Source organism: Aspergillus lentulus (assembly GCF_001445615.1).
Source record: "Aspergillus lentulus DNA, contig: Alt08, strain: IFM 54703, whole genome shotgun sequence".
Classification (NCBI taxonomy): Eukaryota; Fungi; Ascomycota; class Eurotiomycetes; order Eurotiales; family Aspergillaceae; genus Aspergillus; species Aspergillus lentulus.
The window spans coordinates 4,440,285-4,457,461 of record NW_028322118.1 but is presented as its reverse complement, the minus strand read 5'-3'; the positions used below and the strand labels follow the sequence as shown (position 1 = coordinate 4,457,461).

The window sequence follows — 17,177 nt, the reverse complement described above, 5'->3', positions numbered from 1 at the left end:
TGGTTGAGCCCCTCATTCCGAAGCCAGATGTCCGGTTTCCTGAATCCTATACTGTCACTGTACATTTTCCATTTAGTGGCTGTTTCCAGCTTGGGTTTGGCCCTGTCTGTTACGCTATGCTTGTGAGGCTCCTTTGAGCCTCTTTAATGACCGTCATGCTTCTTGTGTTTGACGCTGCTAGATAATGACATTAGAGCTGGCACTCGATTGCTAGCACTGTTGGAGAGAGAGCGCATGCCAATCTGTCCTATTCTTTTTCATAGTTTAGCATGAATGACCGAATTGATATTCTGTCGCTTAGACGTGCTATGCATTCGTATCTACAGTCTAATAAGGGACACACATCGTAAACTGTACAAAACGTGGAGTGTCTCTTTCGTATTTTCGTAACATCTCAACCTGGCATGCCACCGCCCCGGGCAATCTTTCTGGCTCTTTGTTGGCGTCTATTGTGATTCGCCCTGCTAGCCTTATTTTCTTCCTTTCTTTGTCGAGCCACAGCGGGGTTCTGCTCTCCTGAAGCCCCGGCAGTAGTCCCTCCTCTGCGAGCCCTCCCGCCACCGCCACCTCTTCGACCACCGCGACCACGGCCCCGCCCCGGTCCTCCTCTACCGCCGGATGCAGAACTAGGCTGATCGGTGTCACTATCCGATTCACCATCTTCCCTAGGTCCAGGCTTCCTGTACGCCGTCGACGGTAGTTCAGGCTGCGCCAAGGCGCCGCCAGGCCCACCAGCCGCCATCGCGAATCTGTCTTCTAACTTGGCCAACCGCTTGGGATCTCGGGCCAACATCACGCCCCAGCCCTCAATGGCCTCATCGGTCATGCCGGTCTCGCGCTTGAGCGAGGCGCGGGGCTGTGAGCGGCGTGTGGCAGAATCACGGGCGAAGAGGGCCGGGTTGGCCTTATAGGCTTGGAAGAGGGTCATGTCGAGGTCCTCGGCTCGGCGGTTGCGGATGTCGGCGTCTGCTTCGGCGTCTGTGACTGCCGTTAGGCCATCGACTGTGCCGCCTACGTCGGCGACGTCGTATGTGTCGTCGTGTTCGTCGTCATCAGAGTCGAAGGCTGCCAGGGCGGACATGATGGCTGCTTTGTTGACGGAGTGCTGGCTGCGGTCGGCTAGGATGGCGTCCGCGGTGAGATCTGAATCGGTGCGGCCGAAGCGCAGTTTGCCTTGGCTGGCCTGATCGGCTGAGCGGGCTAGTTCGGCGAGGTCGACGTCGTTGTCGAAGGCGTTCTTGCGCGCTGGGGCTGGTGCGGGGGGAGATGGGATCTCTGGAGGAGTTGGGCGTGGGGGTAGAGGGTCGTGGCGGGGGGTCGTTTGTGAGGCGGGAAGTTGCTCGGATTGATCGAGGTCTCGAAGTTCAGGTGGCAGAGAGTCATCAAGAAGGTGTGCGACGACAGTCTCCGGATTGTCGCCGTAGAGATCGAGCAACCTGACGATGTACCCTGAGCCCAGATCAGGGAAGAGATCTTGCACCTGCGTCACGAGGGACATCTTGTGGACATGCATATTCTCGACAGTAGGAAGATCAGAAACACGGCCTTTGCCTTTGTCCGCCTTCTTCCTTTGCTTTTGATACCGGTGGTGGAATGCTTTGGAGTCATCCCGATACGAACGCAAACTGGATAGTAGATCTTCACCCCGTTTTTGCGGATGCACAGTCAAGTACCTCTCCAGACGTGCTAATAGATCTGAGCTGCAGACTAGATCGGAAAGAATTGTGGGCTCCCTCTTCGCCGTTGGAGTGCCCACCCCAGCGCTCGCTTTTAAGCTGAACAATTGATCCAGGAGTAATGATAAGTTCGGCGTGGTTCCTTTCAACAAAGAGGTCAAGCCAACGTAGAGATTCGCTACAAGGACCTTGCGAAAATCGACTCTTTTCTCGGACTGATACGTATCAGAGAGTGTGTCTATGAAGTCAGAACCAGCCATGAGCACTTGGCCGCAAGGAGGAAGCGCAGAACACAGGATCGTCAACAAGCGGACGTCAGACGTCACTTCCAAATCCCCCGATGAGTTCGGTACTGAGAGTCGCTTGATAACTAATGACTTTGCTTTCTTGAGACTAAGTGTTATTGCCTCATGGTGCCTATCCCATGCTTCGGACAACAACCTCTTCAAAGCTGCGCTTGACGGGTAACAACAGCACATGGCACCGAGAACACTCCAATCGAGCATTTCAGACGGAGAAGTAGGCGCGTCCAATAGAAGTCTCCTCGTCAACAAGAAACAACGCTTCCGTAATGTTCGTGCCTTCGCCCCCGTCCGCAGCTCAGGCGCATTTGCCGTGGCGAGCTGTTGATAGAAGGATGATAGAAAGCCGCTTGTGGACTCATCTTTGGAGACGACTTCCTTAAATACTGAATCAGGAGCTTCGATGCGTATCCCTAGGAGTAGAATCCATGCATCCAGAAATGACTCCCATTCCTCATGTGATATCCTCCTCTGTACTGCGGGCGGCGGGACGGGTGCGAGAGGTGGCAATTTTTCCATGATAGCGCCGCTCAAATATGTGCGTGCAAGATAAAAGCAACAAGAGAAGAAAAGAGCTCAGATAAAGAAGAAGACACCAAATCTAATCATCACAATCATCAACGGCCGTCGCATAACCTGTCGTCATAATCTCCTTTTCCTAATACGGTTTCCGATGATGATGACAGATCGGATACTGAGTCGCTTTCCCGACTGGGACTAGCTCGAGATAGCCGAGTGCCAAGACAATCCGCCCGCACAAGAGACGCTAAAGACACGATCAAAAAATGGATTCATACGTCTGTCGCATTTCACGATAGCTCTTCAACGGCCATCATCACCTTACCGAACCTCGAAGTTCAGGTCTTGATTGGCAACTAGCCTCATACAGGTATGAATTTTCTCCCGTTTCTGTCTGGTTTTTTCTTGAAGAAGGTCTAATTGAATTGTGTTCGATAGCCATCTCGTCAATCCCGGTCAACTCACCGCACAATCAGCAAGATGTCTTTCCAGAAGCCTGAGAAGGAGTTCGGCGAGGGCCCCGTACGTTCTAATCATTCTTGAATTCAGAGTTCACGGCCTCCGTGAAGACGAGCTACAATTGCGCATAACTAACCGAGTCTTTTTCCGCGATTTAGAAGGTCCACAAGATCCGTATCACCCTCACCTCTCGCAAGGTCGCCTCTCTCGAGAAGGTGTGCTCTGAGCTGATCGAACGTGCCCGCTCCAAGTCCCTTCAGGTCAAGGGCCCTGTCCGTCTCCCTACCAAGACCCTCCACATCTCCACCCGTAAGACCCCTTGCGGTGAGGGTTCCAAGACCTGGGACAAGTACGAGATGCGCATTCACAAGCGTCTCATCGAGTAAGCTACCCCGTTCGTCTTTATGACCGATCATGAGATCGCTAACGAGAACAATAGCCTCCTTGCTCCCACTGAGACCGTCAAGCAGATCATCATCAACATCGAGGCTGGTGTTGAGGTTGAGGTTACCATTGCCGCCTAGATGTTTTCCATCTAGTTGGGGTCAGGGAGGGTTTGGTGTCAACTCTTAACTGGGATGGCACTAGCGCTGTGCTCGTTGGGCCCTTGAGTGGATTGTTATCTTCACGCCGGAAGGCTCCTACCGAGGCAAAGTCGATACCCGTTAAAACCTGGAATCAAAAATGGGAAAAATTGCACAACGAAGAGGTCTTATCCGTCTAATGATTATCTGTCCTCGTAGTCGAGCAAAACGTAGTAAAAATGTAGTCTCCGCGTCCGAGCCCAATGAACCAACAGCGCCGCTCAACCCTTAGCATCAAACCCTTAGCAAAAGTACGTGTAATGCGATCGTTAACATAATCATATAATACATGAACGGCGCATATGTGCTTCGCTCCATAATAAAAAGGTCCACTAATACATGTGATCAAAAATCGAAGCTCACCCACTCAGACTTGGGAGGCACGCTGGGTATAACGCCGTCTTTGAAGTAGCCATTCTTCAAGAAAAACTCATATTGCTCGGTGATTTCCGGTGTGTATTCTTCCGGTTTGCCGTGCGCATCTCTTAGGCTCGCTTGATCGGGCGGTCCATCTGGGAAAAAGATACGAACATAGGTTTGACGGTCTTGAGGATGAAGGTAGCAAGGGACGTTGTCAATGTACTTCACCGGTTGACCCTTCCACATTGATAGTCTCTGCGTCATGGGGTCCTTGACCGTCTGCCCACTTAGAGGTGGAATCGGGCTCAACTCATTCGGATCATCAATCTTGATCGCTGGAGGAGGGCCAGTGCCTGCGATCGGTGTAGGAGCAGGTGCTGCAGGTGCTGCAGTTGCTGGAGCTGCTGGAGCTGCTTGAGCTGTTTGACCAAAACCTCCAGCAGGTTGACCAAAAGGTGACGGCGCTGCCTGTTGAGCCGCAGCTCCGAAGGGACTTGGGGCTGCAGCGGGTTGGCCAAAAGGAGCTGACGGTGCTTGAGGCTGTCCGAAGGGCGATGGCGCCTGTACAGGCTGCCCAAAGGGGGGTGCTGGCGTTTGTATCGTTGTCGAAGGTTGGCCAAATCCAGCAGGCGCCGTAGGCTGTTGGCCACCAGCAGCTTGTGCAAACGGGGAGGTAGTCGCTGCTCCAGCAGCCTGAGCGAACCCGCCGCCTTGCCCCTGATTTTGACTCGATATCTGACCGAACGGAGATGTGGTACTTGGCTGACCGAATGCTCCTGTCCCAGTTCCAGGCGCTGACGGCTGGCCAAAAGCAGGCTGGCCAAAGCTTGGTTGACCGAATGCCGGTTTCCCGAATGCAGGTTGCCCAAGCGCTGAGGGCTTTCCAAACGGGGAACCTTGACCCAAAGCACTAGGTTGTCCAAAGCCAGGCGGTTGCCCTAGAGTAGATGGTTGACCGAAGGCCGATGGTTGCCCAAATCCAGCCGGCTTGCCAAATGTTGAGGCACCCGCGCCGCCTAATGCCGAAGGCTGGCCAAAGGCAGATGTTTGTGCCACGGCAGCCGGTTGACCGAATGGTGATGGTTGACCGAACGGTGAAGGTCCCTGATCAGCAGCAGGGCCTGCCTTCCCCTCCGTAATGTCGATCCGATTCGGATGTTCGTTGATTCCGTCGATAATGTACTTGACCGCGCCATCAACATCATTCAAAGCAACCTCCATCTGTTTTACCGACTCTGCATACAAAGCTTGAGCTTCTTGGACAGCGAGCTCGACTTTCCCTGCTGCCGCAGCTTCGTAATGCCGCAATCGTAGTTCTTCAAAGCTCTGCTCTCGCTGAGGGCCACCGAACAGCTGCCTTGGGGCGTTTCGGCCGGGTCCATAGGCAGAGAATATCCATTCTGGCAGTCCTTTACCAGCAGTCAAATCGACTTTGATATCCTCTGCAGTAATGCCATAGCTGGGGTACTGTTAGATAGATTGGCGTGTCTGATCGCAGAGATTATACTTACTTGACGGGTTGCTGAGCTTGAGGCGCAGAACGACCTTTGCTTACTATTAGCAAAGACGCGACAACATTGCGAGAGAGACGTGACATAGAACAGTGCTCCGGAAGACGAGTAGACGGAATATCAGACGAAGAAGAAAGTTGCGGGAACATGGGCAGGCGCAGACTTCGACTGAGAGACGAAGGAAGTAACAAGAACACTCAGACGGATGCAGGCCATAATGACAGTAGAGGCACTGCCGATCACAAAAACACGATAATAACAACTCGTTCGTCCATAAGATGGAATTAAAAATATGCATACCTCCGAAACCTCCTCCGGGAGCGAGGGCTCCAAACCGATTGCTCGACCCTACTGTCGGCTGTCCAGGATGTTCAAACTTGCATCGCTCTATAACAATGATCAGCAAGGTTTTCTCCATAAATAACGATAAGAATCAGCTAAATACCTCCAAATCTACATCTACCTTGCTGAAAGAAAGTACAGACGACCATGATGTTTCTTTTCTCAGATTGCGCCAAGTGATCGCGGAAGAGCAACGCCAGTAGGAAACTGTGCCCTTGATGGATGTATATTGAATGTCAGGGCTGCAGATCACTCTGTCGAATTCATCACGCTCAATGCTGTATGTATCGTGATTTTTGACAGAAGAAGATTAATTGAGACGAAGATGGAAGTTCTGATCGAGATGGAGATGATCTTTGTTGGAGAGGGAGACAACATTTACGTCCGATGACAATACATTTCACCGACCCGAAGTCTTTCCAAGAAGAAGAGGCAAGTATGAATCCCACTACTTAAAGTCACTACCTTCACTAATTAGACCTTAACCTACTGTATTTCCTCGACAATGACCGTAGACGATGAATTTAAGAAGTTCACCAGCTACTAAGGTATCATTCAGTCCAAATCCCGTAACTTTGCTTATCACTGGCCCTTCTACTACTTTGGTATCACTGTATCTACTTTTATTGGCAAAAGAAAACAAAGCCGAATCCACTCTAAACTCCTGTAACAGAAAGAACCTTTGCCTGAGCTTTTTTCAAGCCGATCTGTTCCATCAAAGTTGACCGCCAGCGCTGGGAACCGAGGTGTGAGTATTTTTTACGCTCTGTCTGAGGGCATCCCAGTTCAGCCCATCGATCTTCTTTCCGCCTAGTGACTCTAGTTCTGTAGAGAGTGCGTCCAGTTTCCCAATTGCAAATCGTCGCATCATTGCCGTATCCTTCGCACCGTGCAGTGTCTTTGCGCGTCCGCGAAGCAGCGCTTCTTCAAACCACTCCTCTTCCATGCTGTCCAACGGAAGACTGATCAATTCCATGGCTCTTTGGCTTCGCATTTGACCAGGACTGGTTTTATGAACAAATTCGACGAGTTGTTCAAGATAAGCGCGGCGAAGGGACTCGTCCCGCTTCCTTGTGAAATAGAACGCTTCTGTTATGCTGGAACGGCAAAGTATGTCGAAAAAGGCTTTTTGTACTTTCTCGGACGCCAACGGCGGGGTCACGGTGAGATAATAGGCCATAGCAAGATTATCATCGTGCTTGGGGAGTTGCGGAAGGGTCAGGACATAAAGAATCTCGTCGGGGAAGGTGGGAATGATTGAGGGCTCAGTCAGATATTCGATCGCTCGCTGTAAATGTGTCCCTTCGTCAGAATGATGAGTGGGTGCACTGTGCGCGTGGACATACTCTCAGTTCTAATCTATCCAGGTTCCAGAGGCCTTCAATGAACAATCTGTATTTCTCTGGCAGGTGGCATCGGCGCGCAAACTGGGAAGCGACATCGCTCGCTGCACGACAGTCCTTCAGGATATAGTAGATCAACGCTTGCTTGTGATGGATGTCCAGCGCGGACGAGACAATGTGATTAACGAGCGCGCGAAGGTCCGCATTCGATCTTGGAGGGTACAGTTGTTTTACTAGCACATTATCGTCGTCAGCGTATGCCTCTCTCGCGCTCCAATCTCCAATTACGGAGCGAATTACTTACCAGTTTGAACACCGAGCAATCCCAAGAGTCGGTCGGCAAACAGTTGATTCCCTAGCGCGCGGCGGTTGGAAAGGATCTGTTCAATGACCTTGTCATCGTAGGTAAAACTCTTATTGAAGTAGAAAATGCTGTCAAAATCATCCCAAGTACCCATGATGATTGCACCAGGATGAGTTACAATGACAGTGTTGGCTCACTGTTGGTCTTCCGCTCTTATCGGCGTTGGGCGAAATCGTAATATTGGAGCTCTGAGTAACGGTATCTTACAGCTGAATTACGGCCGAAGGCGGTGGATCACGTGATCCCGATTTGTTTCATGTTGTTATGGCAGAAAACGACGCCTTTCCGGTTCGGGTCAAAAGGTAAACAACCCACCTAATCCACTTACCATCGCTGGTTGAAAACATCTCCATAACAAGCGATTATCCCACCATTGCCTTCATGAGGCTTTCTGAAACCACTTGCATTTTTCCGACATAATGTCATCCTCGCTAGCAAGAGCCAGGCCGTCTAGGCGCTCTGCTCCCCGAAGGAGTTATGTTATTGAGGAAACATCCGAGTCAGAAGATCCTGGCAATGTGACCCCCACTGCATCCAACCACAGCGACAACGATGACGACGACGAAGATGAGGAAGAAGAATATACTCCAGTCCCTGCTAAAAGAGCAAAGAGCGCGTCCCGACGGCGAACGATGACCGAAGCGACAACACCCACCACCGCGCGCAAGGTACGAAGAACGCGACGGTCGACAACAGCAGAACAAGGTGATACCTCAGAAATCAGCAATGCAAACGAGGAAGGCGACTCCATCGTCCCCAAGGAAGAGGAACCCGAATCTCCTTCACAGAATGCGGCTGCAGCTCTGAAAAGAAAAAGTATGGCTCATCCCCGCAAGAGTCGGGTTTCTTCCACGCTCCATCCGGAAAAGTCCTCATTGCCAACTCCAGGGCCCTCAGTCTCGCCCGAACCAGAGCCGCGCTCGCAAAGAGGTAGCGTGCCTCCGCTCGCCGATATTACCGAATCTGCGGTAAATCAGACACCAGCGAAGCCCTCAGACGACCCGAAATCGCAGATCTCCATCATCAACCCGAATTCGACGATCTTGGAGAGACCGATGGACATTGTTATGAAGTCACGCAATCTGGCACCCCCTGTACCAGAAGAGCCAACTGGACCCAAGCCCCGGTTGATTATCACCCACCTGGTTCTGACAAACTTCAAAAGTTACGCAGGGAAACAGATTGTAGGTCCTTTCCATGCTTCATTCTCCTCTGTTGTCGGGCCCAATGGATCCGGCAAATCGAATGTCATCGATTCGTTGCTGTTCGTATTCGGATTCCGAGCAAGCAAAATGCGACAGGGCAAAATATCGGCTCTGATCCACAACTCCGCGAACTTCCCCAACCTACCATTCTGTGAAGTTGAGGTTCACTTTCAGGAAATCCTCGATCTGCCAGGTGGAGAACACGAAGTCGTCCCAAATTCCCAACTGATGATATCCCGCAAAGCATTCAAGAACAACACCAGCAAATACTACATGAATAACAAGGAGACAAACTTCACGGCGGTGACGACTCTGCTTCGAGAGCGAGGTATTGATCTTGATCACAAGCGATTTCTCATTCTTCAGGGCGAAGTCGAGTCCATCGCTCAAATGAAGCCCAAGGCCGCAAACGAACACGAAGACGGACTGCTCGAGTATCTCGAAGATATCATCGGGACGTCCAAATACAAGGCTCCCATTGAGGAGGCAGCAGCCGAATTGGAACAGCTCAACGACGTGTGTGTTGAAAAAAACAATCGTGTTCAGCACGTCGAGAAGGAAAAGACTGCGTTGGAAGACAAGAAGAACAAAGCTTTGGCCTACATTCAGGACGAGAATGAGTTGGCCCAGAAGCAGTCGGCCCTTTACCAAATTTACATCGATGAGTGCGCTGACAATATTCGGGTCACTCAAGAAGCGATCCTGCAGATGCAAGAGCTCTTGAACATGGAGCTCGAGAAGCACGAGGGTAACCAATCCGGTATCAAAGAACTGGAGAAAGCTTACAAACGTGGTATGCGGGAGTATGAGAATATGGAGAAGGAGCTGCAGGGCTTGATGAAGGAGATGGCGAAGTACGACAAAGAATCAGTCAAGTTCGAAGAGAAGAAAAAATTCTTGTTGGGCAAGCAAAAGAAACTCGAGAAGTCCATGCAAGCTGCTCGTCTTGCCGCCTCCGAGTGCGAAAGCTTGGTGCAGAAACATACCGATGATATCAACAAGAAAACAGCTGAGACTGCCGAGCTTGAAGAGGAGATGAAGGCAGAAGAGGAAGAGCTGTCCACAATTCGAGAAGGTTTGAAGGGAAAGACCCAGGGTCTTTCTGATCAGATAGCTGCTAAGCAGAAGTCCTTGGAGCCATGGGATGAGAAAATCAACAAGAAGCTTTCCGCTATCGCTGTGGCCCAAAGTGAGCTCGACATCCTCCGCGAACGAAGCAATGCAGGGGCTGTACAACTAGAAGAAGCGCAGTCCAAGGTCACATCTATCGAGGAGACACTAGCGACCAAGCAAACCGATCTTGAGGAGCGCAAGGCTCAAAAAGCTAGTCTCGAAGAAGAAGTCGCCAGTCTGAAACAGGATCTCAAGAAATTTACCAGCAGAGAGACTGAGGTTCGTGCGCATGTTTCTAGCGCCCGACAGAAGGCCGAGGAGGCCAGAGCTAGCCTCGCAAGCACCCAGAACCGCGGCAGTGTTCTGGCTGGTCTTATGCGTCTCAAGGAGTCTGGTCGTATTGATGGTTTCCATGGCCGCCTTGGTAACCTTGGAACCATCGACGAGAAATACGACGTTGCTATATCGACTGCTTGCCCTGCATTGGACAATATGGTGGTTGACACCGTCGAGGTCGGTCAGCAATGTATAGATTATCTCCGCAAAAACAATCTCGGCCGCGCCAATTTCATTCTGCTCGATCGTCTTCCCCGACGCGACATGTCTCCAATCTTTACTCCTGAGAGTGTACCAAGGTTATTTGACCTGGTGAAGCCCAAGGATCCGAAGTTCGCGCCTGCGTTCTACAGTGTTATGCAGAACACACTGGTCGCCAAAGACCTGGAACAGGCCAACCGCATTGCTTACGGTGCTAGACGGTGGAGAGTAGTCACTCTTGACGGCCAGTTGATCGACGTGTCAGGAACCATGAGCGGAGGCGGCACTCGAGTTGCCCGAGGTGGCATGTCCTCGAAGCAGGTGGCTGAGGTGAGCCGGGAGCAGGTTTCAAAGCTAGAATCCGATCTCGAAGAGATGGAGAGGAAGTTCCAGAACTTCCAGAATAAACAGAAACACGTGGAGGCTGCCATCAGAGAGAAGACGGAAGAGATCCCTCGTGTCGAGACGAAGATCCAGAAGATCATGATAGAGATTGAGAGCGCAAATCGCAGTCTTGCGGATGCTCAGCGGAGAGTCAAGGAATTGAGCGTCGCACACAAGCCGTCAAAGGCTGACGCTAACCAGGCCGAGCAGCTTGAGGCCCAAATTGCCGCCCTTGAGGAAGAAATCGAGGATCTCCGAGCCCAAAAGAGCGGAATTGAGGAAGAAATCCAGACTCTCCAAAACAAGATCATGGAAGTTGGCGGTGTTAGGCTGAGAAGTCAAAAGGCGAAGGTCGACGGGCTAAAGGAACAGATCAGCCTCCTCGCAGAAGAGATTTCTAATGCAGAAATCGGAAAATCCAAGAATGAGAAGCTAATCATGAAGCATCAGAAGGCTCGCGCGGAAGCAGAAAGGGAGCTGAAACAGGTCGCGGAAGGCCTCGAGAAGCTGAACGCCGACGTCGAGAACCAAGCAAATGACGCATCCGGTTGGAAGCAGGGAGTGGAAGAGGCACAAGAGGTAAGAGTGCAGCAGTCCAATTGTGAGCAGCCCGACTAACATATTCCGCGCAGGCCTTGGAGACGAAGAAGGGAGAACTCAAGACACTCAAGCAAGAACTGGACGAGAAAGTGGCTGAATTGAACGAAACCCGGGCCACAGAGATTGAGATGCGCAACAAGCTGGAAGAGAATCAGAAGGCATTGACAGAGAACGAGAAGCGCCAGCGATACTGGTCCGAGAAACTCGCGAAGCTCACCCTTCAGAACGTGAGCGATCTAGGCGAGGAGCAGCAGCCTACGGAACTCCAGATGTACACCAAGGACGAGCTCTCGGAAATGAACAAGGAGTCTCTGAAGGCAGTCATTGCTGCGCTCGAGGAAAAGACCCAGAACGCCTCCGTGGACCTGTCTGTGATTGAGGAGTACCGCCGCAGAGCGGCTGAGCATGAGTCTCGCGCCGCTGATTTGGCCACGGCTCTGGCATCTCGTGATAGCGCCAAGGCTCGACTTGACGGTCTCCGATCCGCTCGTCTGAATGGGTTCATGGAGGGATTCGGCATTATCTCCTTGCGTCTGAAAGAAATGTACCAGATGATCACCATGGGAGGTAACGCTGAATTGGAACTGGTCGATTCGCTAGATCCATTCTCGGAGGGTATCTTGTTCTCCGTCATGCCTCCGAAGAAGAGTTGGAAGAATATTGGTAACTTGTCCGGTGGTGAGAAGACGCTCTCTAGTTTGGCGCTCGTCTTTGCGCTGCACCATTACAAGCCGACTCCTCTCTACGTGATGGACGAGATTGATGCTGCTTTGGACTTTAGAAACGTGAGTACATTCACTACCTGAGAACTGGATGGTTTCGACTAACTTGCGTTCAACAGGTCTCCATTGTGGCCTCCTACATCAAAGAGAGGACCAAGAACGCGCAATTCATTGTCATCTCGCTGAGAAACAATATGGTAAGCAGGGGGTCCATCACCCAAGTCATTCTATATCCAAAAGGCTAATAACAAGTAGTTCGAGCTTGCCTCCCGACTTGTCGGTGTTTACAAGGTTAGCCATATGACGAAGAGTGTGACGATCGAAAACAAAGACTACATCACAGGGCGATAAGGATGAGGGTTTTCATTTGTTTATCGCTCATGTCTTTTACGGCCGGAAATGGATGTGGATTACTGGTAGCAAGCTTCATTACGGTGTTCTTGGTTGTTGAATCTTCTTTGAACTGGTTGAAGGGGTTTGGGCTTGCATTCGTGGTATATATTTTTTCTTCTACCGTTGAGGTCAAATTCGCACATATACGGATCTAAGCGGTCATTAATTATATGTTCTACCAGAAGATATGTCTGCTCAACGACGATCTCCGCGGTGTGGGTAGACTTAAAAGGTAATGTGATCAGGACATTGCCCCATCTGAGGTCCTCCACAGTAACCTACGCTATCTGGGTTCAAGAACATATCTACCGATACCAAAGACCAAGTAAGACATCCACGACGATCATATGTATTGATCTACTCAAAACCCCGAAGAGAGAGGGTAGGCAAGGGAGACAGCTGACATAGAATACAAAGAGGCGTGTGGCATGATATGCATTGCGAACATGAGCTCTCACATTGCAAGCGCTTCGTTTCGTCACCTTCGTAACGACATTGACATTCACATCATGAGGAACCAAGCGCCGGCAATCCCTGCCTTCCTTCGTGATTAACATTAAAAGCAGAAGTAAAAGTGATGTAAGTAAGAAGACAGCGAAGGGGAATCAAGATAAACATATCACGTATCCGCCCAGGGTGACCTGTGACTTATCCACACATTCGGGGAGAGAAGCGTGGATGAGGGACGTTGAGGAAGAAGAGAAGAAAGAAGAAGAATGAAGAAGAAGAAGAAGAGACGAAAGTAAGCAAAGACGTAAACAGAGAGGCAACCGAAACCCGTAATTGTACCATAAACACCGTATCCATGTATTAGGACGCCATAGTCTATGCTGCAATTCAATTTGGAGGAAAATCAGATGAAGGGAAAGCCAACCGTATGCAAGGTAGGAGAGTCGTATCGAGTAGTCATCGGGTCGTGGTAATAGGACGAGAGAGCAGCGACTATCCGTCACAATGGTTGCTCTCGAGAGCCAGGCGATGTAGGTAAGAGCTGAGGATATGGGGTATGTAAAGGAATCAAGTTGAAGCTACAGCCTCAAGCTCTTAAGCAATGACAGTTCGACGAGGCGCGATAGGGATGGGCTTAGGGCCTGAAGACAAATCCAGACCAGATAATCCAAAGTCGCTCTCCGGCTGGTCTTTGGATGTCGAACCCTTCCCGTCATCGATTAACGTACCGCGTCGCGATTTTACATCGACGTCGTCGCCTAGTGTGCTGCAAATGAATCGTTCTTCCGAGATCGGTACAGCGCCAAACATTGAGCCGAGCTGTTGCAAAAGAGCAACAAAGTGTGCATGTATTTCGGCGAAGATGTACTGATTACCCACAATTTCGGAGAGGTTCCGCGCCCGAATCTGCCCAAGTCGGCGGGGCTGACCATCCGGGTCGACTCTGCGGCCGGTGAGGAAAGAAGAGACGGGGGTGTAGTGCCGATTGTTGGCCCGGTTCGCTGCGTCATTTTGTTCCTCGAGACGCTTTGCCTCCTCCTCCTGGTATTTCTCGGCCGAATGGACAATGCCAGTTGCGATTCTCCCAAACGCACGCCATATTACCGGGCACGCGCGGAAGGCCCTGCCTGCATCCTTGCCGGCCAACGCGACAAGCGCATAGCTACGCCTTCTGCCCCGAGCCATGGGATCGGGCAGGCGGAAGACGTATGCGATGGTATAGCCCGCATTCGCATCACCAAAACACAGAGGTCCCGAGGAAAGGCCGCGAGGGAGAAGCTCGCAGCTGAGAGTACGGATGGAGGAGCGGCGGAGTAGTGCATAATCCGCTGGGTTCGGAGGCCCACGGAGTGATAGATATGTGAGAATGTGAGTGTGACACGAAGCATCGGAGGCGACGGAGGACGAGTGGATGGAATCGGGAAGGGAGGCATGGCCGTGCAGATCATGCGCACTGTCGTCACCGTCGGAATGGCTCGTCCCGCAAGAGTAGACGACTTCTCTGGATCGCAAAACTGGGCTACCATTCCTTCCCTTGCCGTCGCGACTGGCGGTTCCTGGAGCGCCCGGGGGCAGCTGCCTACTCACATCGTCGGGGAGAGTCAAGCTACAGCTGGCGCAAGTATCACCGTCCGTTCCCCCCAGAATGTTCAACTTGGAAGGCTCGGTCGAGTTTGGTTGATTCTTCAGGAAATAGGGCGAATCTTCGATCTTGGGAGATTTGCTAGCCGTTGCGCTGGATGCGTCTGGACGTTTCGCTGACTTGGTATCCCTGGCGTCGCCGAGGCGGTTGCGCATGCCATGAGAAAACTGGGTGTCGTGAGAAGTTGCGGGGGTATCGTCGGGAGAGCATTCGGAGGTCTCAGGATAGCACTGAGAGCATGAAAAGGGTAGGACCTGCGAACAGATGATCGAGGTGGGACCATGCACTTCGCAGAAATGCGTTAAAGAGAGCTGGTAGAGCGGCATTGTCAGCACCGAGTCCTTTGTCAGATTCAACGCCTCCATGAGCACGCAGAAGCCAGGACTCATATGGAAAATGTCAAAAGCATATAGCAGGCGCACAGAAAGATGAGTTGCAGCGAGCAGCGAGGCGTATCCATTGCCAGCATGATGATATAATAAAATGCGCGCAATGTTGACGCAGCGCCACATGTGAAAGGGAGGCGTAGGTCGGTATATAAGACACACATGCATGCGCCAAAATGATAAAGGACAATACGAGGCGGAGAAGTAGGTTACTCACAATGAAGTCCATCTCCATGGAAGATTAACGTCTAGCAGTATTGGGCAACCATTTCAGACCATTGTTGCTATACATGCTTCTCAAGGTGAAGAGAGGTGGTGATGGCGAGACTTGAGAAGTCCGTGTGGCAATGACGCAGGGCGAACGATAACAAAAGAGGAGTGTGCGGAGGGAAGAGTATGCGTTACCGCTATGTATGCAGATGGAGAAGAATGGACTGGACTAGAACAATGAGACCTGTCAGGCCAGGAATGATAGTGAAATGTGAATGGATTGGAATTAGAGGAGCTGCGAAGGCCAGCTTGCAGGCCACATTAGAGTGGGAGGAGGTAGACAGATAGATATCGACTGAGAACGGCAGTAGGAAGTATTTAGAAGGAATATAATAGAGAGACAGACGATGACAATAATCATATAATAATAAATAATTATTATAAAAGAAAAATAACAAAATAATAATAATAATAATATTCTTGGAGAAGCAGAAGCAAAAGAAATGGATAACTGCGATGCTCAGTAGCAATGCCTAGTTCGATTGATGGATCAACCCACTTCTACTACTAAATTTTAAAACTTATTCATTTTTTTTTTTTTTGTCACCCAGATGATTTTTCTCTGCCAAAGTAGCATAGTCTTTCTTCCTGTCTCCTCCAAGTCCACAATAGTCTGCAAAGTAGCGTCTTTCTAGAACATTTACTCGATCCGTAACTTTTACTGTTTCCAGCCATATCGGAAGGGAAAGGGAGACGGGAAGGAGAGAATGGTGTTAGATGGTATGGTATTGTCATGGAGCCGGTGGAGGATTGCCGAACAGAGCAAGAGGCCAATGACCAGTAGACTTTCATAGGCAAAGACGAGGGATCCGGTACTGTTAAACTAGTAACCACTAGTAAAGGTACAGGGAAAGAAACGGAGGGGTATACCGAGTACAGGGCATATAAAGCCCGAACACACTCTACACTGTCTGTCGGTAAGTACTTGAACGTTGTCATAAGGGTTATGCTATGATTGTAGTTATCTATTACTTGTTTATCATGGAGTACTCAGCATATGCATCTATAGGCAATTAGAACATGGAAGTGATACTGCTCGGGGTTTCATCGGCCCATGGCGTACCCAACTCGACGGGTACGCAATCGAAGGTTTGTAGAACGAGAAATGGAAGAAGTCAATCCGTCACCAGAATCCAGATCCGTCGATTTCTGCGCTATTTTCTGGTCGTTTGATGGAAATGGCTGTCTATGATTATAATTGGGCAGCATTAATTGGATGCCCTTTAGTCTAGCTCCGTCAGGTAGGATGAACGATGGTAATAATATGATAATAATAATATATATTGTAGGTGCTAAGAAATATCCGCTGCTGCAGCCTGCAGCTTACCTCGGAATTTGGAACCATTTTGAGTCACCTGAGTGACTTGACTGCTTCTGCATGTTGCATGAAGAACTGATAGATAGATTTCATGCATCAAAGAATAGAGAGAGTACTTTATCATAGCACAGGTAAGAAAAGCAATGCATGTTTCTATCTGAGAGAATCATAAATCATCCACCAAGAGCGCAGTAACCAACTCCCATGAGAATTGCCGGCCCTACCGCCCATCGGCAGCATCCCAGTCTTCCGGAAGCAACAGGTCGATGCTTACTACGAAAACGGGGTCTAGACGAAAGCCACCTGGTGACCTAACTTCCACGGCCTATGGGATGTCATCACAAACTCGACAAATACCCATCCATACCTCTGAAAGTACTCCGAGTACAAAGTTTGATCGTTCTGTTCGGAGTTCTCAGCCAGAACGCTTAAAAGCCAAGTATTCTGGCAGCACCCCGCAGAAAGAATGCCGTTTAAGCCTCCGAGTAATCAGATGGAAAGAATTATGCAAAAAATCGGTACATTACAATGTTTGAATGATGATTGTCGAAAACCTAAGTACTGCGGAGTAGAGTAGCTCGCTACGAGGTCCGTACTGTGAAGTGCAAACGGTTCATACTTAGCCGCCAGCCACAAGTCACAACCTGCAATTTGCAAACTTTCAATTTGAACCTCCTCTCCGTTGTCTCACATGTGA

At 50.4% G+C, this 17,177-nt stretch overlaps 6 protein-coding genes across 6 annotated transcripts; 2 read left to right on the top strand and 4 right to left on the bottom strand.

Moving 5' to 3' along the window:
* Positions 1-394: 394 nt before the first annotated feature.
* Positions 395-2,497, bottom strand: ALT_4636 (ASCC2 family CUE domain-containing protein; the record flags this gene model as incomplete). Its single annotated transcript, XM_033556747.1, has 1 exon — positions 395-2,497. The coding sequence occupies one exon, from the start codon at positions 2,495-2,497 to the stop codon at positions 395-397; it is 2,103 nt and encodes a 700-aa protein (XP_033412638.1).
* A 480-nt stretch (positions 2,498-2,977) lies between these two features.
* Positions 2,978-3,480, top strand: S10a (40S ribosomal protein uS10; the record flags this gene model as incomplete). The annotated part of the gene is made up of 3 exons (XM_033556746.1): positions 2,978-3,019; positions 3,115-3,338; positions 3,396-3,480. 3 exons carry the CDS (start codon positions 2,978-2,980, stop codon positions 3,478-3,480), a joined length of 351 nt encoding a protein of 116 aa, XP_033412637.1.
* A 405-nt stretch (positions 3,481-3,885) lies between these two features.
* ALT_4634 (FG-nucleoporin nup42) lies at positions 3,886-5,497 on the bottom strand (the record flags this gene model as incomplete). The annotated part of the gene is made up of 2 exons (XM_033556745.2): positions 3,886-5,359; positions 5,412-5,497. The coding sequence occupies 2 exons, from the start codon at positions 5,495-5,497 to the stop codon at positions 3,886-3,888; spliced, it is 1,560 nt and encodes a 519-aa protein (XP_033412636.2).
* A 971-nt stretch (positions 5,498-6,468) lies between these two features.
* ALT_4633 (ELYS family protein) lies at positions 6,469-7,554 on the bottom strand (the record flags this gene model as incomplete). The annotated part of the gene is made up of 3 exons (XM_033556744.1): positions 6,469-7,041; positions 7,100-7,329; positions 7,401-7,554. The coding sequence occupies 3 exons, from the start codon at positions 7,552-7,554 to the stop codon at positions 6,469-6,471; spliced, it is 957 nt and encodes a 318-aa protein (XP_033412635.1).
* Positions 7,555-7,879: 325 nt separating this feature from the next.
* Positions 7,880-12,372, top strand: smc4 (condensin subunit SMC4; the record flags this gene model as incomplete). Its single annotated transcript, XM_033556743.2, has 4 exons — positions 7,880-11,278; positions 11,332-12,084; positions 12,141-12,218; positions 12,277-12,372. The coding sequence occupies 4 exons, from the start codon at positions 7,880-7,882 to the stop codon at positions 12,370-12,372; spliced, it is 4,326 nt and encodes a 1,441-aa protein (XP_033412634.2).
* A 1,086-nt stretch (positions 12,373-13,458) lies between these two features.
* Positions 13,459-15,018, bottom strand: ALT_4631 (folliculin domain-containing protein; the record flags this gene model as incomplete). Its single annotated transcript, XM_033556742.2, has 1 exon — positions 13,459-15,018. One exon carries the CDS (start codon positions 15,016-15,018, stop codon positions 13,459-13,461), a length of 1,560 nt encoding a protein of 519 aa, XP_033412633.2.
* Positions 15,019-17,177: the final 2,159 nt, after the last annotated feature.